The sequence below is a fragment of the Biomphalaria glabrata genome, chromosome 4 (assembly GCF_947242115.1).
Source record: "Biomphalaria glabrata chromosome 4, xgBioGlab47.1, whole genome shotgun sequence".
NCBI lineage: Eukaryota > Metazoa > Mollusca > Gastropoda > Planorbidae > Biomphalaria > Biomphalaria glabrata.
In genome coordinates, this window is record NC_074714.1 from 9,413,144 (window position 1) to 9,438,975 (window position 25,832).

The 25,832-nt window shown below is 31.7% G+C and overlaps 1 protein-coding gene across 1 annotated transcript; it reads right to left on the reverse strand.

The window, feature by feature from the left end:
• Positions 1-824: 824 nt before the first annotated feature.
• Positions 825-22,202, reverse strand: LOC106055020 (mutS protein homolog 4-like). Its single transcript, XM_056027914.1, has 26 exons — positions 22,009-22,202; positions 18,553-18,637; positions 16,910-17,055; positions 15,696-15,844; positions 15,065-15,185; positions 14,605-14,671; positions 14,175-14,296; positions 13,922-14,065; positions 13,653-13,757; positions 13,367-13,533; positions 12,644-12,763; positions 12,477-12,489; positions 11,501-11,554; positions 10,983-11,158; positions 10,669-10,681; positions 8,383-8,428; positions 8,144-8,268; positions 6,990-7,084; positions 6,566-6,613; positions 5,523-5,690; positions 5,341-5,413; positions 5,193-5,257; positions 4,243-4,313; positions 3,938-4,041; positions 2,578-2,666; positions 825-1,304 (listed from the first exon to the last, which is right to left on the reverse strand). Exons 1-26 carry the CDS (start codon positions 22,040-22,042, stop codon positions 1,098-1,100), a joined length of 2,607 nt encoding a protein of 868 aa, XP_055883889.1. The 5' UTR covers positions 22,043-22,202; the 3' UTR covers positions 825-1,097.
• Between the last annotated feature and the right edge of the window lie 3,630 nt (positions 22,203-25,832).

A 25,832-nucleotide genomic window follows, 5' to 3' on the forward strand; every position in this document is an offset into this window, starting at 1 on the left:
GACTACAAGCTTTACATCTCAGCTACCACGCCTCCATATAGCTTAACCTAGGTCTGCTATAATTTTCATGTCATCTCTGCCATCTTCCTCTAAGGGTCTAGTTTCTGGGCAAGTCTCAACTGTCCCCAGGTCTTCCCCATCTGCTTCCAAATCTCAGTGCCATGTATTTTTATGCTGTTCCATCTTTCTCTTTCCTTAGGGGGTCCAGGTGAGGGCTCGTCTTATTATATTGGATGCAGGTTTCGAAAGGGTACCGTGTGACCTGGTAGGATATCTTCTTTGATGGGCTGCTACTTTGCTCTTTGGAACAGTTCCTCATTCAATTTCTTGTCTGGTCAGAAGATCATAAAATTCTTCCTGCTGAAGTTATTGACATATACCTGGATTTTTCTTTTCATGGTAGTGACAGTGGATATCCAGCAATCAACTCGTTAAAGTAGTATTGACTTAACAATGTTGTTGACTTGAAGAGACTTATCTTGATGGTGGTGCTTATTCCCCTGGTGTTCTTCAGCTGATGGAAGGCTGCGTGAGCTTTACCAATGTAAAAAGTAATGCATGAAACTTTATTGTCTATTTTCTTTAACTCTGGTGGTTACAGTACAAGATACAAGGCATTGTCTTTGATGATTTTTCTAAACCTAATGCAGACAAAGTCTTCTATTTGTCTACACATGTCTTCTGCAAGGGCCTTTCTTTTGACCCCTTGGTTTGGAAGCCAAGCTCTTTACCACTCAAGACACCATGTTTTAAAAACCCCTGTGGCCATCACCCCTTTAATAACTAATAAATAACTACAATATTTTTTTTAGTAAAAAATTGTATTTGTATTAAAACAAAACAAAGTTTCAAATTGCATTAAAAAATTAATTGTAAAAAAATATTTAAGTCATTACTTTTGTTTTAGTTACAACTTACATTACATCCAATAATACAACATTCAATAAAATGAACTATAAACTAAATCTTAACATAGATTTATATTCTACCCACTAAATTGTTCAGTTCCTTTAATTAGGTTTTACTGATCCTTTTGATGGTAATGCAATATTATAATTTCAAAATAAAAGAGGTGTCATTAAAACACCTGTATTTCTTTACTCTTCCTTATCTGTACTCTCCACCAGCATAGATAGCTCATTGATTTTTTGCATTTCTGCTAGATATGCTTTCTGCAAACTTCTAAGATATACTTTCAGGGAGTAGTCATCCATTCTGGAATTTTTGGCAACTTGTATCAGTCTTGTTGCCAAATTAAATACAGCATGTTCTTTCATTAATATTGGGTTGTGAGTTTCTTTCCACTGAAAACACAAGTAAAAAAATGGTGTAACAGTAATAGTGTTTTATGTAAGAGCCAATTAAGTAATAATGTATTTTTGAACCTTTACCTATCCCTTAGTCTGTTGGACCGTTGGGGCACCAGGCAAGATTCCTCCCTTTTTTTGCCTTGTTTAGAACCTCTCTCAATGGCAGGCCTGTCCATTCTTTAATGTTGTCCTCCCATCGCTTTTTCTGTCTGCCTCTTCTTCTTTTCCCTGGCACTGTTCCCTGAAGGAAGGTCTTTGCGAGCCCTGTAGATCTTGTAATGTGGCCAAAGGTTTTAAGCTTTCGTCTTTTCACAATAGTTAGCAGGTCGTCATGGGCTCCGATCGCTACAGTAACCCTGTCTCTGATTTCTTGGTTTGTGATGCAGTCTTTGAATGTGATGCCTAGGATCCTTCTGTAGCATCTCAATTCCTCTCAAGCTCTGCATTCAAAGTCCACAACTCGCAAGCATATAAAAATGTGGCCATGACCAGGGAGCACATCAGTCTGATTTTGGTGCCGAGGGCTAAGCCCTTATCTTTCCATATTATTTTAAGTTTTGAAAGGGCTGCTGTGGACTGTGCTATTCGGGCCAATAATTCAGGTTTTGTTCCCTCATCTAAGACAATAGCTCCGAGGTATTTGAAGCTGTTAACACTAGTTAGCTTTTCACCTCCAATACTGATGCCTCTTTTAAAGCCCTGATGGCTATTGGTCATAATTTGAGTTTTTTCGGCATTTATTTGCATGCCATATTCTGCGGAAGTTTTGTCAATGCGCATCACCAGGTCAGCTAGTTCTTCTTCTGTCCCTGCTAGGCCGTCAATGTCATCTGCGAAGCGCAAGTTAGTAATTCTTCTTCCTCCAATGCTAACAGTACCTTCATAGCCCTCGAGGGCATCTTCCATTATCCTTTCAAGGAAGATATTGAAGAGTGTTGGTGACAGTAGGCAGCCTTGTCTTACTCCAACTGTGGTTTTGAACCAGTCCCCAATATTATTGTTGAAGTACACCGCACTGGTGGCATCCTTGCAGAGGTTCTGGATAACTTTGATTATGTTTTTATTAATGTTGTACTTTTCCATTGTCGGCCAGAGTGCTCCATGCCATACTCGATCGAAAGCTTTCTTGAAATCAATAAAGACATGGAAAAGATTCTCTTGGTGTTGGAGATATTTCTCACAGAGTATTCTGAGGTTTAGGATTTGTACTGTTGTGCTTTGTATTTTTGAAACAGCTGATAAAATAATAATGCATTGTGTAACAAACCTGTTTCAATTTTTCCAACTTTTGCACTATCTGTTTAGCATCTTCAGTTATTGAAGATGGGATAGCAGACATTTCAGCTAGCATTAGTCCTTTAACAGAAAAACAACAATACATTATTAAAGATATTTAAGACAAGAGTCAAAATTAAGCACAGGACACAATTAATTTCTTTTTTTTTTTTTAAAGGAAATGTCTGTAATTTAAAAGATAAGATTCAAGGCTATTTTAATGAATTCATCTAGATCTTAAGGGTCAGCTATCAGGCAGTGAAAGTGAAAGGCTACTGGATATGACAATGGCTACAGAAGATTTTTGTAAATTGCTAGCCATTTAAATTACTGAAACATAAAATAAATGATCTAGAGAAGTTGAGTTAATAGTTTCCTTTTTGTGTTTTCTGGAAATAATTTGATGATATCTATTTTAATACATACAGAAGCAAGTATTTTGGGTGGCCCAGTGCTTAATGCTTTAGAAAGACAAATCTCACCAGCCATTACAACCTGGGTAATAGTATATACTTAATACAAGCCAGATCCCATAAGGTTGTCATTGCCAGAAGTGGTAATTGCTATAAGCACTCAACTACCAATAAAATGCTTCCAATGGCATGTGTCTCAGCCTTGACAACCAGACCAACTCCTAGTCTTCATGTTTGGCTCAGAACTGTTTTCATGTTTTCACTAACAGAAAAGGCAAAGGCGAGTCCTAAGCCATTAACCTTTGGGCAGGAGGAAAACTATGAATACAAACCTCTACTGCCTTGCAGCTATACCCAAACATAGGGCTATATCTAATCATGGGAAAGGTATCAGGGGTCAACCTTGAGGAAAAATGAGGATCCAACAACCCTTGGGAAGTTTGCAGCACACAGTGCTACACACTGGCAGAGCCTGCAATGCTGCTGATCCGAAACTATAGCGGCATATGTCTTTCCTTTGGATACATCAGCTGCAAGGGGAGGCATGGTGGACAACATTGTTCCTAACATAGCTTATGCCCAGGTATTCATCTCATTTCTGTGACTTTGCAACCAAAAAAGGTCATATAGTACAGGTCACATCTATATCTTTTAAGACAAACATTATCTGAGGCTGGAGTAGATTGCCACAATTACATAAATCCATATTTTTACACCATTCAATGTCTTTCTGCAATGGAACAAGGGATGACTGTCCAGAACTTAAGTAATTTGAATAGATACGCTCCTCCACTATCACTTTTTCATTACCCAGTCACTATTTATAGTTGTTTGTTTTGTTTTGTGCTGGAAACATATGAGATACATATACAGAGAGAGTTAAATAGAAGCAGAAATAAAAAGTGAAAAACAAGAAACGTTCACAAACTTTGGTCTAACCGTAATGAGTTTCTGGAGTAATTCCTTTGGATAATATATGACTGTATGAGACTTTCTCATGATTAGCACTGGCATTAAATGTTCTTTGGACTTCAAAAAAGTTGCTGCAATAATGATTTAGTTCAGAAGTTATAGCATAGGCCTACAAACAAAAATATTAATACATTTATTTAAACTGTTGTTTTTTTATTGATTTGATAAATAAAAAAAATATATTAATAAAATAGTTTCTGAAAAAAAAAGTGAAAATAACAATTGTACACACTAAATCTAATTTTAAAAGCTTCAAAATAAAATAGACTCACTTCACAACATTTGGATAGTTTCTCTTCAGATCTGTTAGTTGTTTGAAATGTGTCACAAAAAATATGAAAGCCTGTATGACAAATACAACATTAACTTTGAAATAATTGTTCAGCATTTACTGAGAGCATTGATCATTTTGTACTTCAAAGCATATAGCTACCACTTTAAGTTTATTTATATTTACTTGCATTAGGTAAAGATTAGGATAATCTAGGGAAAAACACTGAGAGCTATAGATTAGTCAGGGTAATGTAGTAGCAAACAAATAAGATTTTGTTAGCCACCAAGCATTTCAAGTACTAAAAAAAAAGGTGGGTTTATAGTTTCAAATGTTAATCGAATGACCTAATTCTTTACACAAGACTTATGCCCCCTAGCTTAATACATTTTCCATATAAAACAAAATTAATTAATTAAGACTAATTGATTAAATAATTGGTTCATTTCTTTTATTTATTCATGTGTTATCATTGACAATGAATAATTGTGCAAAATTAATTAAACTTGATTGGAGAATAGGAAGTGGGAGAAATAATGTGTATTAGATTCCCCCCAGACAGACATAAGTTGATATAAGTTTTTAAAAAATAAAGTATTTTCAACTGTAAATCTTTCTAGTTATCTAAAATATGGGTCAAGATGTCTGTCAAGGCAAATCCAGTGACTGCTGAGGTAAAAATCACAGGTGATCATCCTTGTCAATTTTATTTCAAGATTTTGTTTCTTAACTTATCTTACATGGAACATCAGTAAAAGGAATTATTATTTATAAGTGACTATAGCAGATGTTTCATAAAGATATGGTGAAAGATAGAATACTTATATTCAGTAAAATTGTACATCAATTTGTATATTAACAATGGATGTTCCAATTAACTAGTGTGCACAATAATTGTGTAAACATCATAATTGACATTCTGAACTCAATTTATTTAGATCTAGCAATTACCTTAGTTTTCAGAAGATTTTCTGATATTGCCCAACAAATCCCAATACCTTCTTCTGCACTAGTGCCTAAAAAAAATGTTTGTAAACACCTTCAGTAATATTTAAAGTATACTTTGTTTCAAATTAAAACATCTTTGTCTAAGGCTCACCTCTACCAAGTTCATCTATTATCACTAGAGAGTTGTCTGTGATATTTTGTAGGATGTAGTTGCTTTCTTTCATCTGAGGGATCAAAACCATTGAAATAAGTAACTTACATTGGAACAGTTAACAACAAAATGTATACCTATATGCTTAAATAAGCCTAAACTAAATGTTTAGTACTTCTCACCTCCAATGTAAATGTGGATGAATTGGACTCCATGTCATCATCAGAACCAAGTCTTGTAAATATCTGATCTGTAATTCTAAAAGAGGCATACTGAGCAGGAACAAAAGATCCTATTTGTGCCATTATTTGAAGCAGTGCTACTTGCCTTAAGTAGGTAGATTTACCAGCCTGTAACAAATCAGGTATGACTATCTTTATAAACAGTCTCAAACAATACCTCAATAACCATTATACAAGGTAACTAGTTAACATATGGTAAGATTATTTTTCATTAAAAGGTAATCCTGAAGCACAGTGGTCTAATTTTTTTTCATGACATTCTTTGTTGTCAACAATATAGACAGATTTTAATCACAACAAATTTCATCAATTCAAATACTTTTAAAGACATAACTATAGAGTATTTTATAAGGAAAAGATTTGAAACTACTTATTAAAATAAAAAGAGTTAACCATTTATGTAATGAACTGTGTTTACCATGCAAAATAAGTGTTAAAGTTTAATATATGTATATTAGTTGTGGCTGACTGTTTCCTATGCTTAGTAAATGCTTTAGATCAGTTTTTAGATTAGTTTTAAATGATCTAGATCTTATCTTGTAAAGTATATGCTATTTAACAAGCAATTATTATGTCTTTAAGTTTTATTGTCACCCCCACATTTCTCAATGTCACTTTTTCTTCCTTTTCTCTCTAATGATGTTTTATAGCATGATGAGAAGTCTTTGGATTTTGTTAACTATGATTAAAAAATATGGGAGGAAAAAAAAGAGAATAGTACTGTGATTCATAATAATTCCCATTTGCTTGGCAAATAATTATAGAATATATGTTTCAGTCCACGTTTGCAGCAGCCCATATTAGATGGGCCAAAATAAAATACTTAAAATTGGCAAGACCACTGTAAATGACTGTGGAATACATAGGTTATTCATTTTACAACCATATCCATTTAAAACACTTAATTTTCTGCATTCTGTTAATAAGAGCACTGAGCTTCATGATTACCTATTAAAATTGTTTTCTATTCTCACATTACTTACCATGTTAGGACCAGTAATCACTACAAAATTGCTATGTTCAGACGCATACTAAAGTGACACAAGAAATATAAAAAAAAAGTTATATTATTAAAATTAACCAATGTATTAAATTTAAATTATAGCTTTAGGATATGTTTTATTTTAGGCAAAAATGGGAAAAGTCAAAGTTTTTAGTTCCCTTTTTATCAACACAGCATATATCTAATCTTTCTTTCTTATAATGATTGCCAGAAAAAAAAAAAGTTAATTCTCTTAAAGCCCTAAGTCGCATTGCTCGGCTAACTAGATTGGTGATACAATAATAATAAAAATGTCCTTTTAAGAAAGAATTGCCATCTTTAAATTTAATTTACGCATTTTTACTTTGTGTGACTATTATCCCAATCTCTTGGTTGTTAAGGTAGAAAAAAATGTAACAGCTCACTGTGTCATTAGGAACCACTGTGTCAGGGCTAATTTTTTGCAGGATAGGATGGAAGCCTTGTTTTATTGCCAGGGTGTCAGTGAATTCAGGACAGACTGAAAACAATAACAAAGAATGATTATTTACATGTGATTAATAATCATATAGTCTGGATATGTTCTTTCTTTACTTAGCATTAGAAAAAATGTTTTTTTTTCAAAATATGCATAAGAAGGGGATGCACTCAAGAAAAAGAGCATGCAGCTGTTAACCTGATGGTCACTGGTACAAATCCTGTTTACTAGATATACTTTATCAGAGACCCAAGAGCTAAGATCTGTTCCAAAATTGTGAAGACTATATGTTGGGTTCACTATGTTTGCTACATACTTACATTATGTTATTCATGTGGCACAGAAACTAGTGAGCTCTACTTTTTTTCTGCCCTGTGGGTCCCATTTTATGTTCTTTTATTCATATTTAACTCTTTTGTCTCTAGAATTGTTTTTCTCAATCTTGACAAAACTTAATCACTTTGTCTAGTTATAGTGGATTGTCATGTGATCAAACTTGTTTAATCTTTGTGTTTGTTATTGACTGATAAATTGATGTTGAATGACAAATAAATGCAAGCCATTTTTTTTTTAAATACAAATTAATTTTTGGTTTGATTTTGAAATGTTTATTTCAAGTCTCATAGAAATTTACTACTCAAATTGAAAAAAAAATGAAAAGATATTTATCTATATGTTCACCAAATAGAATATTTAAAAAAAAAATGTCATTATCCGTTACTATCTATGACAGCAAAAAAAAAAAAACATTTTCAAAACTATAAGCTTAATATTCAATTTTTAAGACTCTGGATGTTGAAAAATAGAGAAATCTTAATCTAATAATTATCTTGTCTTATTATTGTGTGAATCCATTAATTAAAAATGCATCCTTGTTGGTTTGAAAAATGCATTACATGTTTCAGTTGTTACTTCAAAATTGAAGATAATCTACTTCCAAGTCCAAACATCCCACAGCATGATGGGGGATGGCAGCAGGGTAAGAAGCCAGAACCATTGAGACGTCCAAATGACAGTCCAGAGTGCATACCCCACAACTATGCAGCCATCCAATATAGTTAATTTTAATTTTCCTTGGAAAAAAAAAAAGTTTATACAAACCATAGGAAGAGATGGAAGCAGCATGGGCTAATGAAAGCAACAGATCTAGCATTGAGACAACATCAGCCAGACTGTACATGCAACTTATGTGCCCATGAATGCTAGTCATTAATTTGGTGATCACACTGTGTCAAAAACCAAAACAAGATTTTTAAAACCTACAATGTAGATAATAGTAAAAATATTAGTTAACTTTATCTTATCTTAAATATATAGATATCAGCAAAAGTAAATTATACCCATTTGTCAGTTTGTATACTTGATCAAGGGATTCTTTAATTCTCTCTGTGACAAATAACATTATAGACATTACATATAGCTCTAGTTGAATGATTAGTTAAAAGAAATCAATATTACAACTATTATGATTTTATTATGGTAAGTAAAAAAAAAAATAAAGTTCCTCTTTCAAACCTTGCAATCTATAGGGCGGATGACCATAAAGACCATCATCTTTTATTATTTTACATATATAAAAAGACAAACTTTTTGTATAGATAAGTGGTTCACTGACTAAGAGATGACCATAGGCGATTAGCAGAATGATGATGATCCTACACAATTAAAATAGCATCTTTGCTAAAGGTCTTTTTTTCTAATCTGATAATTTGAATAAAAATAAAATTCCCCCATCAATACTGTTTAATATGTCTATTACATACTACTATTCTAAGAGGAACTAAACTGAAGATTTGAAAACATTATACACTTGGATTTTCGCAACTGTGTATTGAACTTTTTGTGCATGGACAAACTCAGATCCCAATCACAGATAATACAGGAGAAGCTTACTGAAATCTATATATATAATTCTCTTCATGGCTCAAGAGTTTGGACAAGAAGTAAAGGAAAGATCACTCTTTTATTTCTGCAAATCGGACTAGAGTTACCCTACAAAAAAAAAATAGGGAGGGGGGGGGGGAGAACTACTAGTATTCACCAGTCACAAAATAGCAGGGCTGGACTTAACCACTGTGACCAAGAAGTCATGGAAAGATCACTCTTTTTTATTTTTTTATATTCTATTTTCTATTATTTATTCTTTTCCACCCCACATAATTTTAGCAACGAAAAAAAAAGAGATGGGGGGGGGGAGGAGAACAAGTAATCTACTCTGTATTCACCCATCACTAAATAGCAGGGCCGGACTTTGTTTCAATCTATCTAAGAGAATTGTTGACCTCAAGTAATTTTTCATTAGTTTGAGGCGCGAGAAGGTTCTTTCACCAGATTCCAAAATTACAGGATAATGCCCTTTTTTTTTATCACGCGTAATATTGTAGCTTTCCATATTGAATGACACCCTTAAATGACAATTTTTGTCTATATATTTCAGGAGATTTGTATGGGTTTTCTAAAGATTTTAATAATTTCTGGATATTTCCAGGACTTTTTCGTATATTTTGCAATATCAGGAGATTTCTAGAAGCTCCTGGTAAATCGACAGGAGGCCGCGGGAAATCTGTTATAAGTTATAATATGATTTAATTTAATAATTTATACACCTAGAATTAGCGCGGGGTCTATGAAAGTGCTGGGCCCTATGCAGTCGCATAGGTTGCAGTGGCCTAAAGCCAGCCCTGCAAAATAGTGGCGTATGCTACACCCCCGGTCGACTAGTATACATAAATGAGGAAGTCAAACAAATATTTGAACAAGGATAAAATCTGGTTACAAAAACAGATTCCAATTTATATATCCTGCATTATGGGTTATTATATAAAAGTTGTTGACTGCTTTCCCGTCTTCTTATTTGGTAAAACGTGGATTCATTGCCATAATGAAGTGCATCAAAAATAAAAGAAACTGAATAGAAATTTGTGTTTGTTGAGATTAGTAGTTGCTCTTTACAAACATTAGTAAAGTAAAATTTCCCCTTTCAGACCTTGCGGTCTATAGAGCAGATGATGTTAAGATCAAGTTTCTTTGGCCAACAGTTAATGAGCAAGGTGTCATGTGGCCAGCACAATGACCAACCACCTTGCTTTCCCCAACAAAAGTCAGGCACCCATTAGAGTTGGGTGGACTCGGGGCACCCTTAAATTCCAGAAATCCAAGATTCAAACACCAGGATACCATGTTTGGAAGCCAAGCGCTTAACCATTCAGCCACCGCATTCCCATTACAAACAAAGCCTGATATAAATGCTTAATAAAATTTCATCGTTAATTTTGTAAAATGTTAATGAATAGACAAAAAAATTTTAATCTCAATAAAGACTTCATCAACAAATTGTTTCTTATATACTATGCATTTGTGAAGCTTTTTCATTTAGTGATTTTGACTATATAAAGGGGTACTTGGGTCAAGACACTGATGACAAACTGAAAAAAAGCATTTCCATATAACAAAGTCTTGACTAGAAATTGTATTCATAGTAATGTAATTAATAAATTAAAATTAATTTTATTTCATTTTCCCAGAGAAGTAGGGGATGGCATTTTCTATATTTATATAATATTTATGAAAAAAAACAACAAGCGATACAATAAATAAAAAAAACAACAATTTAAAAAAGTTCTCACCATTTAATTGTATCTAGAAAAAGAATGGAATAGTATAAATGAATAAAAAAAAATTTTTACAAATTTTAAATTGTTTTTGTATAGCACCTATTTCTTTACCTAATTGAATGCCAATATATTATTTTAAATTTTTAAGAAATAGATATTATGTTAGATGATTTTTTGTGAAATATTTATTAACAAAACTACTAAAGAGTCATTATCTTTTAATGATATTTTTGCTTTCGTTAGTATGGAAACAGTGTAAATAATGGTATAATAATTAGTGATATTAATAAAATAATCAACAACAAAATGCTATAAAGACAACTTACCAAATCCATAGTAGTGAAATTGAGCCTGTTCTTCTGTTTTGTAATTTTAATGAAAACTGGTGGTAAGGTATCAGAACTATTGGCCGTGGTTATCATCTGGATGTGAAATCCTCTGAGACTGTTATAAGTTGCCCTCAAAGGTAGTTTGTATTGGTCAGCTAAATTTGTCACAATATCTGGGTTAAAAAAAGTCATCATTATACTCCTTTAATTCAAAATGTCAAAGAAAAATATTATTAAGTTTTCTAGCATTTAGCTATAAAGAACTAGTTGTTTCATTCAATGTACAAGAAATAATGATTATTGATTCTCTATTGGTGTCTCAAAGTAAAAAAAATAAAAATAAAGAAGGTGACTTTAATGAGCATTAAGGTGTTTGTTGGGTTGAACTAACAATTTAAAATTCCACCTGAATGTAAAAGTGTAGAAATGAAAGTCAAGTTTGTGAGAAATGCATTTTAAAATATCTTTTTGCATGAACAATAAAGTATTTTAACTGAAAAAGGCATTATACTAACTGTGCAAATCATCAATTAATTCAGAATAGGTTTTTCTGGCCACATCCAGTAATGCTGAAAAATTTAAGTAGAAACAATTTTAAAGTAATATTATTTATTTGTAGTAACTCTACTTCCTCAACAGATATTTTATGGGCAGTTGTGCAATGGAAAGTGTTCTCAAATGGGTCAACACAAGAAATATCAAGATACTCTCATGAGTTTTCTTAAGGAATGTGGAATTGACACGGAAAATTTAGCCTACAATCACTTGTTATAGTGAGGAGCAGTCATTGTGGTGTTTTTTAGACTATTAGACAAAGAGGGAAAAAAAAGATCTAAAAAAAACTAAAAAACATAGAACAACATTGTATTAACTGAAGGTTTTTCTTTTCCATAAAACAATTAGTTTTAATAAGCAGAGTATAGAAAAAGTAAGTAATATTTTTAGAATAATAAAATAAAAAAAAAACCTCCTCACTCAGTCACATACATTTTTGTTGTTTTATAAAAAATAGAAAAACAATTTCAAGTAATTTAGTTTGTTGATGTTGAAAATGCTAATATCATGGAGCAATATAATTAAAAATATACATTGCATACTCTATGTGAACAAAGATATGGTTAAACTTAGTATGTCGAGGTAAAGTTTGTCACTTCTTGACTTTCTTGCTAAAAACATTTACTATAAATAATACAAAGAAGAAGCACAATAAAGATGTTTCAATTTATAATTATGTCAAATGTCTTGGACAAATTGATGTTGAGCTATGTCAAATATGATTTAGATAAATCAATACAATGTCAAGCATAATACAGTACAGTTATATCTAAAGATGACATAAATCAATGCAGTTATGTCAAACTTTGACAAATATTAAATATAATAAAAGAATGGACAAAAAAAACTTAAAATCTTTTTTTTGGAAGTTAAAAAAAATAAATTCTGAAGACAATATTTAAAAAAAAAAAATCAATACTATAATAAGCATCATACCATCAATATTTTTCTGGAAATAAAACAAAGTTTATAAATAAAAACAAATTGATTAGGTGAGATAACTCTTATATCATTATATGTAAGTATTGTATAGCTTCAAGTATATCAAGTATGTATAGGGCCCCAACTTCAATTTTGTAAGTGATAACAAAATGAATATTTACCTTCACTGCAAAACATTTTTGTATTTTTTGTTGTAAAGTATTCTTTTCATAGTGTGTTTCATCACTGATAACTTCTTTAATTTTTGTCAATATCATATCATACCTTGGATCTTCTAGGTTCTGAAGGAATAATACATTATATAGAATATAGTATATATAAATCTATTCATTTCATTTTCATTAAGTATGTTCAATTTTACAAAATAAAAATAGTAACAATCACATGCAATATTACAATTGACAATATAAGCATTACATCACAGCCACTATTTCTATTGTTTTGATAATAGAATTTCTCTAAAAAGGTCTACTTTTACTAATTGAAAAATGCATTTGATCATGTAAAGATCTAATTGTAAAAAAAATATATATATACAATATTCCAAATCCAGCACTTTCTATAAAATTTATACACTCAAACTTTATGTTTAACTGTTTACTAATAAACAGAAAGACAATATGGGTTGCCTAAGTCAGCCAGGAAAACCAGTGACTTGGCAGAATTTAAGTCATTGGTTGACATGCATGATGCATATGATGTAATCATCTTCTTTTTTTGAAGTAACGTCTGTATTATATAAGATAAAAGTGTTTTAACCAATAAATGAATTATTAGAAATTGCTAATTAATGAGAATTAGAAGTACAATTATAATGTATGTTTTACAAAGTAAAAATATCTAAGTACTAATTGAATAAAAAATGTAAAGTTACAACAGCTAACCTTGCAGTAGATTTTCATCAGTTCATTTTCACAATTTTCTAATGTATCCCTGAGGGGAGGCACTAGCTCTAGTACATGTTTCAACATTATCACACAGTTCAGTTTGCTATCAGCAGTCTTAGCTGTTTCCTGTTTAGGTATCTGAACACAGACTGATATAATATGACCTGAAGGAAAAACAAAATGCATTTGCTCTATACAATGAAAAATTTTCGGTGATCAATAATAAATGCCAAACTTTTAAAGAATAATTTTGTAATTTTATAAAGATAGAATAACAAATGACCTATATCTAAAAACTTGCTAATAATAGTCTGCATGCTATAAAATACATCTCCTTTTTCAGTAAATTCCATCACTGCTTTTTGTCGTAAGCAAATGGTTTCCTCATCTGTAAAATATTATGTTAACATTGACAAATAAATGAATATAATCACAATTAATTACACCAAATTAGGCATATGTATAAAAAAAATAATAGGAAAGATTCTCTACTTAAACCAAAATTTGTATTAAAAAAAAATACAGTGTAAATAGATGACTTGATACACTAACTATTTGGAGGCTGCAAGAGATTAGATCTTAAAAGTCTACTTCCTCCAGGGGTTTTAGTGTAGTCCAATAGTTTAAAAAGTGTGTGTTGGTTTTGTGGGTTCTTAACATTGAGTAAAAGTTCCAAATGCTTCACTGTAGTAGAATCTGAAAATAAATATATGATGTTACATTATGTTCATGATTTTTCTTTTGACAATTTTCTTTCAATTTTAAAAAACCCAATAACTAAAGCCAGGAATCCATAAGGACTGACCTATCATTGTGCTATGTTCACATCCTCTAAATTCAGCTTTTAGAGAGTTTGGAGCAAATATCATATTCTGAATAAATTCTACATACTTGAGTAGAGCTGCAGTTGTGGCCAGACAGTAGTATCTTAAGACAGTTTGAAAAAAATGATTAGATTGTATGTATTATCAAAAGCATTAGGAAGTGGTTAGCTCTTTATGTCCTGTGACATATTGCATCAGAATATTTTACGATTTCACATTCATTAACTTAATACCTCCATCAACAATTTTAAAAATAAATATCAGCTACACAAAAGTTGTTTTTTTTTTAATTGAGGAAATTTTTAATAAGTTTTTTAAATGTTAACCCTATTTCTTCATCGATGTAAAAATACAATAGAGTCTCTATATTATCAACAAACTAATGATTGACCAACCATCAGTATGACCTACTTGGTAGAAATTTGAAGTTCAATATTTGTATACTCTGAAGCACATAAATGCTTGATGTAGTAGAGACCTTGAAAAAATAATTTATAACAGACTAGGATTTAAATTAATAAATAAAGCTGACCCATTTAATGGGGAACTAAACTGATAAAAAATATGCTTTTTTTTTTAGTAATGTTCAGATGTACAATTCTACTAAAACAAAAATTAGAACTTATTTTTAGTTAAATTTAAATTAATAATATTAATGATTCTTTAATTTTAAAGTGTTTCAAATCAATTGAGTGTTAATTTTTGTACTTTTGATTAGTAAAAAAAAAGCACTAATGCCCCTAAGTAATTAAGACTAAAAGGTTAGAATAAAAACTTAAAAATAGCATTAAAAATAATTGGCACAGTTGATTATGCTAATTTCTAAATAGCAAGTTAGTTTTACTAAGCTTAGTAGTATTTTTATACTAACCTTTACTTTCATTATAGTAATGACGCTGGACTGATATCTTGGGAATGGATGGAAAATTGATATTCAGCTGGATAAAAAGTTTATTGTTCACACTTTCACAAAGTGTGTTTGGTAAAAGAATCTAAAGAATAAAAGACAAAACAAAAATATTCATTCTAGAAACAAAATTACTTGATAGTGTGAAAACTTCTTGTAGAAATACTGAGAAATACAGAAATGCCCACCATCTCATAGACAATCTAATGCTACACTATGATCAGTCGAAATATGTTTTTGATTGTAAAAACAAACTTTGGAAATCTAGGTCTTAATATCAAAAATAAGTGGATACACTTATCTATCCAGTTTACTGGCCACAAATGAGAATGGTTTAAGTCCTAATCAAATGCATTTATACTCTCACTTATTATAACTAAAAAATGTGCATTGGTTCTACAAAAACTTTGGTTTTTATGTTAATTAAAATGTAGGAAATATTTAGACTTGTTATTAGATTTGTTTAAAAGCATTAAGATGTTGGTGGTAACTGCAAAGAATATAATAAAAATGCATTTTATTTTCTAATAAGAAAAAACAATTAGATTAAAATTAACAGTTTACCATACTTGAAGCAATATCTGGTTTACTTTACCTCGAGTGGATTTAAATGATATAATTTGGCCATTGTTTTTTCATAAGTATTACTGTCAGAAAATTGTGACAGAGTCAAAATAGACTGTTTTAAATCCAAACTTGAGATTCCAACTTCACCTCGAGCTTGTCCTCTACCTTCTACTATTGCTAAATAGAGAAAGTAAAAAGAAAATCAAATAATTTGTTCTCCTCTCCATTAAGGTCAAAACAGAAGATTTAAAAACTCCTTTCTACCACTTCCAGTCATGGTGTTGCAAGGTCATTTGCCATCACAAGAGAAGCTTAATTCATTAAGCAATGGTTGTGTGTGTTTGTGTTTCATGTGTCCATTTTGTTATTGTTGCAGTACTTATGCTGAGGTGAACAATTGTAATCTAACTAAATTTTCATTAGTTTGAACCAATAAAATTATTTTATCTTATGTTTCTTTGTATATTAAAAAAAACAACACATAACAACATGGTGTCACTTTGATACAAAAAAAAATCCTCAAAGAAACTGTTTTTTGTCAATTTTTTAAATTCAAGAGTCAAGATGATTAAAAAAGTATTTAGAACTACTGCAGCTAATCTATGGAAATATTTGCCTTCCACAATGAAAGAGTATGAATTTTTTAATTATCTAATGTGTTAAACTTTTTGTCATGTAAATAAAAATGAATATATTAAATATTGCTTATTTCATGATTTTAACTATTACTATTTGTTAACTAAAATGATCAATTGATGAAAAGATTGGGGATGAAATGACTAGGGGATGAAATGACCGGGGATGAAGTGACCTAGGATGAAGTGACCAGGGATGAAGTGACTGGGAATGAAATGACCGGGAACCCATCAAAACATTGTTTGAATAATAGTAATAGTATTAGTGTCTAATTAGTTGAACTAATGTTTATTATGCAAGCCAAATGACAAAGTTTAAATACATAATTTTACATTGTATCTCAACAACTGGTGTAAAGATGTTTCAGAACTTTTACCAAAACAAGTTGAATGGACCTTGATAATTTGTAAAAGTTTTCTTTAAAAGTAAGAGGTCCATATTGCAAGGGAAATAAAGTTTCCTCCTTACTGTTATTAATGTTAACCAGAGTTAAACCAACAGAATACAACAAACCTTTTGATAATAAGACAGGTTATGTTAAAAAAATAATTGTTAAGTTTCACATAAATAAAGTATTTGTAGATATTTAAAAAGTGAAAAGCTTACCAACAATAGCACTTGAGCTATTCTCATTAGATACAGTGCTTGTGGTTGTATATGGGGTGTAACTTGTGCTACTTTTGCCAGGGGTTTGTGGTCTATGGCTCACTGTGTGGAGTGGAGTTGGCAAGGCCAATGGTTTCTTTCTATTACTATAAATAAATAAAATTATTGATTAACATCTTGTAGTGTTGCAAATTTTGATTTGATTTGTTGATTTGAGGCACATCGGCACAATTTAGGCCATGTCATGCCTGCTGCAAATTTTGAAAGCCAAATGTAATGACTTTCATGTCTTTTTTTTTTTTAAACATGTTGAGTAACAAACATAAACAAGTACAGGGGTAGGCTAATTACACATGGTGGGCCACATGCAACCCACTGGAGTGTTTAATGAGACACGCAGACATCTATAGATAAGGTCTGTCCACAGATTATACATATAATAAAATGAATATTAAAAATGAATAATTCTATATATATCAATTTAAATTATTGAAATTTCTGATTTGTATCACTTATGATTAAAAGGTTAAAGAAACATTGTCTCTACTTGTCATTTGTAACAGTTTAAAGTAAACAAAGATTATTCTTATAGGCAATATTTTCAAACATTCAGTCAAAGACACAATCTCAATGTTATAAAAAAGTACTGTGTTCTAAGTGTTGGTTTGGCTTGGACTAGAACAACATGTCAAGTGTAATAGCTGATGGATCCTGGGCTTTAACTGAGAAAAACAGTTGTTTTAGTTTATAAATTAAAGAACAATATACTAAACCATAAACTCTTAACTTAGCATGGGTAAGGTATTGAGAAGAATATGGGATCTCAAGGAAGAAATAGTTATGTTCCTTGACTTTGACTTTGTAACTAATATTTCTAATGAAGAGTGGAAGATAGACTTCATTTTTTTCATCAGCAATGTTGCAATGGGTTGTTTGCACATGAAAATTTATAAGCATGTTAAATCTTTTCAAATAAAGCATTCCCATTTCTCAAAGCAAGCAAGTAAAAACAGGTTTTGTCTTTATCCTTATCTGAAAGTTGAAACTATTTCTAGTATGGATGAAAAGTACAAGAATTATTTAAATTCCTTGATTGTTGAATTCAAAAGCAAATTTTAAGACGTCAAGAACTTGAAACCAGTTTTCAATACCCTCAGGCCTCAGCTCACCAATTAGTACAGAAGCTGATTCAGCTCCAGAGGACATACCTCTAAGCAAATAGTGACCTGAAAATTCCAGTCAGTTCTTCCGCAGGAGTTTTATGGGTGTCAGGAGCAGTATTTCCCCACATTATTTGGGTCTACATACATCATTTTTGTAAATGTGTCCCTCAATAGAAAAAGGTTTCTAATGCCTTAACTAAAATCAAGTTTAAAAAAAACATTTACCACAAAAAAAATATATTTTTAAAATATTGTTATAACTTTGCCATGCACACCACCATCCAAAATAGTGCAGAAGGTGCGCACTATTAGAGACTAGACTGAGAAGGATAAAGAAGGTTAGGAGTTCAGCCCAAGTCTAGAGCTCATAAAGATGCTGTGTTCAAGTCAGACGTTTAATGTATTTGTGATGTCCTTATGTAAATAAATATTATTGCCTCACTGAGTTGCCTCCTTCAGTTATTACAATATTATGCCTACCCAGTAGAATTTGAGTTGGAGGATATTGCAGAAGTCGGTCTAGATATTTGCTGATCTTCAGATGGAGTTTGAAGAATCCCAAATACTAAAAATAATACAAATGATATGAGTTTAAAAACTTTAAGGTAAAATTAACTTTTAGTCTTTTTAGTAAAATAACAAGCCTTTATAGTACATTATTGTAGCATAAGTTATTATCAAAGCTGTGTATTCTTTATTTCTTTAAATGCCTGGAAATAACTCAACAATATATCTGATGACTAACATAACATTATTATTATTATTATTATTGCTAACTATCATTAAAGAAAAACACAAACTTTACAAGTTCTTCAGGGCTTGCAAAGACCTTCCTTCAGGGAACAGTACTAGGAAAAAGAGGAGAGGCAGACAGAAAAAGCAATGGGAAGACAACATAAAGGAATGGATGGGCCTGCCATTGAAAGAGGTTCTTTCCAAGGCAAAAGACAGAGAGGAATGAAGAAAGACGATTGACAAATCTTGCATGGTGCCCCAATGGTCCAACAGACTAAGGGATAGGTGAAGGTGAACATAACAATTGTTAAACAAAGAATAATTATTTCTATTTGGGAGAAAAAGAATGTAATTTTTTAAAATAGCTTTTAGATCTAGATCTACATTATTTTGATGAAAAAAAGTTTAATTTCATAAAAAAAATATTTTTTAAAGGCATATTATGTGTTCCTGTGATCAAATACATCATTTGAATACATTAAATAGCCTAAAATGTTAAAAACAAAAAAAAAAGTTTTCAAGGTAGATGACACCCTTTAAGATAGTCACAATTGTGAAACACTATAGATGTTATTTATTTGACCTGCGCAATTAGCTAATATTTACATAGTGATTTAGATAATTGGAATTTTAATATGAGTTTGTATTAGTATACATAAGTTTAAAAACATTTAGAGAATAATATTACATATAATATAGAATTTATGATTAGTAGACGTTCTGCAAAAAGAGGACATATTCTCCTTTTTAGGGCGTGTCCTCTCTGTCCAGCAGATATTATAGACCCTAGCTATTGGTACAAAATATATGTTTTTTTTGTTTTTTTTTTACAGAGTATGATTTAATTATATTTTAAATCAAATTTTTGGCCTAGTTTTTTTAACATCTTTGTCTTTTTTTTTAAAACAACAGCATTGGCCCTTGTCTATTAAATGATCCAAACAGCATCTTCATCGCTAATGAAAGCGGATTTATATTTAACCAGAAAAGACGGAAAGTGTTATGTGTGTAAAGGCAGTAAACATGTAAGCTTATACACGGTTACCTCAGACTGTAAAACAGGTGACGTTGCTAACATGTATAGGCCTAAGTGCAGCAACCCATCCTTTATTAATTTATACAGGCCTACTAAAGTAATCCCTGTAAAAATCTACTTCCTTGATGCCATATTACAAATTTTAGAAAAGGGTTGGATAATGACTTTCATATACTATTCATGGCTTAATAGATACACATTTATTCCTGCTACCATCCTTATCCCAGAACCTATTATTCTCTTAGTAGACGGTCATGCAAGACCAGGCTTTCATTTAGAGTCATATGAAAAGTGCTCTATTGGACAAATGCCCTCAAGAAGCATATATGTTACCATGACCGGGGACGGGATTAATCTATAGAGTCCTTTGGAGGAGTTATGAAGAAAGTCTGGAGTAAAGTGGCAGCACCCTAGATAGCCTCAAACTGCTATAGGACTGCAAGAAATTATCCCTTCAACCCCAAAAAAATATTATTTGTGTATTTTTTGTATATAATTATGTAAATATCCACAGTATAGGCCTACGTGTACAAATATGTTGGTTATTAATATTGGTTGGTAAGTTTTTCTTTTTTTCGTTTTATTGTTAATATTATTTATTGCTTTTTCATTTGTTTATATGTTTGGAGCAAAAATCGACGTTTCGGGACTGCGCATGTCCAATTTTAGATAAGTTCCGGTATTTTTGTTCCGCTTTTCCAAAGCAGATGGCAGTTTATTTTAGATTCTCGGTAACCATGTATGTAAAGTTATTGTTTTAACCTCCCACTGCAATTCACACCCATAAAAGGGATGAGGGCTATATTATGAGCCTGTTTGATCGTAGGCTGATGGGCATATCAAAATAAGCTTCTAAACATCTTGAGAAAGACATTCCAATCACATTTATACTGTTAGCTGTTAAATAAAATTTAAAAAATAGGTGTCCAAATGAATAATAATGAATTTAGCTCATTCTGCTTTATTGGACACGACAAAATCGTAATTAGAAATATTATTGGGATTAATAAATCTGTGATTTTTTCAATTAATAAACATGACCTAGATTGAGATATCAAGAAATATATAATTTATAAATGAAAGAAAAAGTGCGGGCTGCTAATTTGAAGCCAGAGACCATGCCCACTGCAGGTTATCACACCAGGTGAGCTGGCGGTGAGGAGAGGTATACACTAAGCGTGTAGTGTCACAACCTATCAAACAGGCAGTGGAAGGAAGGGGGAGAGAATCATGAAAAGAATTATAAGCATCTATGGAAGGGAGGGGGTGTTAAGGTGTAACAAAAACAAACATCCAAATTATGAAAACTAGAAGAGGGTCCTTGGATGGGAATTAAAAGAAAGAGAGAGAGAGAATACATGAAGCCTAGTTGAAAATATCATGTTTATTAAATTACAATAATTAATTATTATTTATAGATCTATAATCTATATAGATTTATTTCTGTCTGTTTCTACACATAAACTGTATAGGTATTTATATAATTAAACTATAAACAATAATATATATATATACAATTATATATATATATATATATATAGAGAGAGAGAGAGAGAGAGAGAAAGGGAGAGAGAGAGAGAGAGAGAAAGAGAGAGAGAGAAAGAGAGAGAGTGAGTATATGAGGAAATAGAGATACATATTGCAGAAGTGAATCTACTTCTTTTAAATATTTTAATACAATCTAAATAATTTTTAATTAACACAGATACAATTTATTACATAGTGGTGTCCAATGAAGGGGAAAGCACAAAAACTGCGTTCATATAGGAGCATTTTCAAAATAAAATCTTGACTATGAGTGGTAATACAAAGGAACAAAGCTATTTCTATTGTCCTTTAGAGTTTAGTCTAAGAATAAGAATCTGCTTTTTAATTAATTTTTTATGTAAGTTAAGCCTTCACTCCTTCACCAGATAAAAAAATAAAATAAAAATTTGACCTGACCTAGTTCCCGAAAGTCAATGTCCAGAAATAAGAATCTACTGTATTATTATTACTATTATTGTATAAAAGTATAATACTAATTAATACTAATGATTATGATATGTCTATGATCATTATGATCAATATGATCATGATGTGAGGGTAATCATCCGGGTAATGATCCCGGTAATGTCTAGAGTGACTAGAGTCTAGATTATTAATTTAAGTTTATTGATATTGACCATATTTAGGCTGCTGAATATTTCTTGCTGTCATTTTTCTAATTTATATCAAAGTATCGTCGATACGTAGATACTATGAAATCTTGAAAATCTCTTATTTAGATATAGAATCTAGATCTATATAGGACTTCTAGAAGAATGTGTAAATCTATTTTCTTTGAGTTTGAGCTTTCACTTCTGTCTAGTAGATATATAACTTTTTTGTTCCTTTGATGTAAAAGAGTGGTTCTCGGGAAAAAAAAAAGGGGGGGGGGGATACACTGTCACCACACTTATCGATATATATATAGGTTTGTGCATCAGGCATAATTAATCAGTTCTACCGAGTCGTTGCCCCTTGGTATTTACCAATCCATGTCTAAACTGAGACTCTACAATCCGAAAATGCCCTTTTTACAAAAATAAGAACATACTTTTTAAAAAATTATTTTTTATTTTAATTAGCCATTGGCACATATTTTTTTTTACCGATTCTTGTTTTGCCATGTACAAGAAATAATTGTTAAAAAATTTGTCAACTTATTCCTAGGTTGGGTGTGGGAGAAATGTGTTTTCCAGACTTGATAGGCCCAATGAGCTTTGTAACTAGGCCTGTACGAAAATATAATTTGATAGGCCTATACGCTTTTCTAAAACACAATATTGGTCACGATTTTAACATCACAAAGAAATTAAAAGATCACTAATAACTGGACCTCATTCACCAATCGTAAATAAACAACATTAAGACACGTGTTTCCCTATCTCTTCTACACGATCTAATTTTAACCAACAATGGTTATCACGTGACAGTTTTTTTTTTCGTTGTTTTATTAATATTATCACATGATCGTTCGTTTTGGTGAATGAGATCCGATCATTGGTAATCATCCAACTAGATTTATCTGGAGTAATATGTTTAAGTGACGCACATTTCACAGTTGTGTGTCAGTTGTTATGGAGTGTGTGTGAGTGTTTCTGATGTAACCACGAGTCATGTGAAAAGGCAGATGTTTTCGGTTGAGTTGTTAAACAGATCGGAGCTACAAACCAACGACCGGGCATAAACACCAGTCAACAAGTCTGCGGCTGTCGAATATTAGAGTTCTTGACACAAGTTGGAATCCCGTAATTTTTTAGGACGCCCACCCAATTTTAACGGAACTTAGCTGGAGAAAGTAAAGGCGGTTGCTCGTTGTGCTGGTCATAAGGCACTTTCTTTAGCTAAAGAAACAGATAGACCTAAGTTTTACATTCATTCAGATCGCAAAGTATGAAAGGAAAAATTTTCGATCCCAATCAATAAATGTAAGTAATTATATCGTCTGTTTCAACAAAGATAGTTATTATATTGTAGGTTAGGTAGGGAGACGTTACGCGCACCGGGTGACACCTGCCCTAGTGACGCTGCTCTTCTGTGTGCAGTCACACCATCTGTAGATACTGCAAAAGCAGTAAAACCAGGCCTAGGTATCTCAACTCATATTCTGCATATTCATCTAGGACAGTGGTCTTCAACCTATTTTGGCCTACCGCCCCCTTTTCGATTTTTTTCTTTAAAAAAATCCGCCAGCGCCCCCCTCTAAGAAAAACAGTTATAAAGAAGCGTGAGAAGGCCAATTTGAACAAAATATCATCTATTTATTAATTTTTATGCTGTCAATAACACTTATCCCTCTTAGGAGACGACCGCATGCCAAAGGCGATTGTTGTGAACTCCTTGGCCTGTGACTGACGAGCTTTAAGAAGAACTGAGTTACAGAGGTGCCCCCTCCCCCGTGAGCGCTATAAAGATTTATTCAGGCGCCATTTCGCTCTCACTGGCATAGAGAAAAGTACCTGGCAGCATAGCTTCTGAGAGAAACAGTTCGAGAGCTCTTACAAAAACTGCGGGACAAACATTTGATACTCAAAGAAAAGCCATTATTGAAGACATGAGCAAAAGACGGAAAGAAAACTTAAATAGAACACCAGCATACAACGGCTTTGTCTGCATAAGTTTCGGGAAAATATGTAGGTCGCAGTTGGGTTTGCGTAGTTATGTGAAACACTGGACTTAGCCGTAATCTTCGGAATTAGTCAAAAACAGCCAATATTACCATTATACAAAAAATTATGTCAAATAATTTTCAGTGATTACACACAAAAATTAATTGTAAAGACTTTCTTTCAAATCCTAAGAATAGTCTCCGTTTAAATTTTTGAATATTAGGGCCTACTGTTTTTTGGTTTAATTGTAAATTTAGTTTTATTTTTTAACATAAATATTATTATTGCTGAATTCACTACAAAATGAAATTAAATTAATGGGAAACTTGTGCCTCCTGCAGTCTGACAATATTAGAAATTTCAAGCTTTAAATTAGCCAAAACACGGCGAAGGTCTCCTCTAGTGGCTATATCCAGTCTATTTCTTTGCTTATTCATTAAGTTTTTTAAGCACTGAATCTATGCTAACAATGTATGTTTACCGAAAAGCTAAAACATAAGCCAATTTCGACCAGTTTTGGAATTTTACTGAAACATTTAAATGCAGCCACATCTCTGTTGTGCCTCCAGGGGGCGTAGCTAGGAATATCCATCGTTTGGGGGCCAGGGGGCTTGGCATCTTTGGGAGCCGCTGCATTTTCCGTAATATTTAATTTAATTAATTAAAAAAGCACTAATTTGCCCCCCCCCTTGAATGGGGACCCGGGGGATTTTCAAATCCCCCTCCCCCCACCCTAGCTACGCTACTGTGTGCCGCCTATGTTTACATTCTTTTTACTGAAGACATAGTTTTGTAAATCTATTTTTTCATGCAACTCAATTTAAACATCAGTAACAGATGTTTAATAATTGTCATTTAAATATACATATTTTAAATTTTAGAAGCGAATCTTAATTTCTTCATAGAGCATTGTTATGTGAATTGCATAGATATCGGTGTCCTTGGGCAGTAATTCATTTGTCAACAAACACGTTATGTGAGATTCTAAAACTCTGTAAAATAGATTTAATATCTCGATAAAAGAGAAAATGATATTATCAATAAAAGTTAATCTCTTTCCTAGCAGTCGGAGGTTTGCTTCATTCATTTGTGTTAGATGCCTTCCATGTAAAACATTTTTTTTAGCCTTCTTTAAGTCATTGCCAACTGTTGAATCTTCCCGTTTCTCAAAAACAAAAATTATTTAAGAGTTTAAAAAAAAACAAGCCATAACAATTAACAAACCCCTTTCGAAATCCAGCGAATTTCAGTTTACAACAAGAGTCTAACACCTTTTTCATTATTTGTTTCACAAAACTGTTAAAAGATGAGATTTTAGGCATGGGTTTGTATTTTATTTACAGTTTTATAATTAGATTCAAATAGAAATGAAATTGCGGGCTAAACTTTTCTTGTGTATCATAACTCACAAGGTGAATAGTGAATAGATTTGTTCTTTATTCTATACTACTTATGAAGTCATTGTAGCGTCCAACCACTGATGGTTTCCTATATGTCCTCATAAGCTACATAACTAGACAATTTTGAAATAATATTTCATCTCTAACAGAAAAAAGTCTTTTTGTGTTACATATGTTTTAAAATAAATTTAGTTTTAATCAATTTTTCAACAATATCAGAAGTATTTTAAAAAAAGCTATTCATTTTTCTAAGAAGCCATTAAAACATAGCCGCCCTATCCTGCTTTGCCGTTTTTTGTTTTTAATATTGTTTTAATTGTAGATTTTTAAAATTGTTCATGAATATTCTTAAATTATTTTTGGATATCGCTATATGTTCGTGTAGCGGACTTGGTTTCATAACCTCATCTTAAAATGCCATCAAAGTAGAACTTACTTTTTTTTCTAGTGGCAATT

Coding starts and splice junctions, on each gene's coding strand:
- LOC106055020 (XM_056027914.1), bottom strand. CDS start 22,042: ATGACAGCAAGAAATATTCAGCAGCCTAAATATG. Junction 17,056..18,552: donor TCCAACTCAAATTCTACTGG/GTAGGCATAATA, acceptor ATTTATTTATAG/TAATAGAAAGAAACCATTGG. Junction 15,845..16,909: donor TAGCTCAAGTGCTATTGTTG/GTAAGCTTTTCA, acceptor TTCTCTATTTAG/CAATAGTAGAAGGTAGAGGA.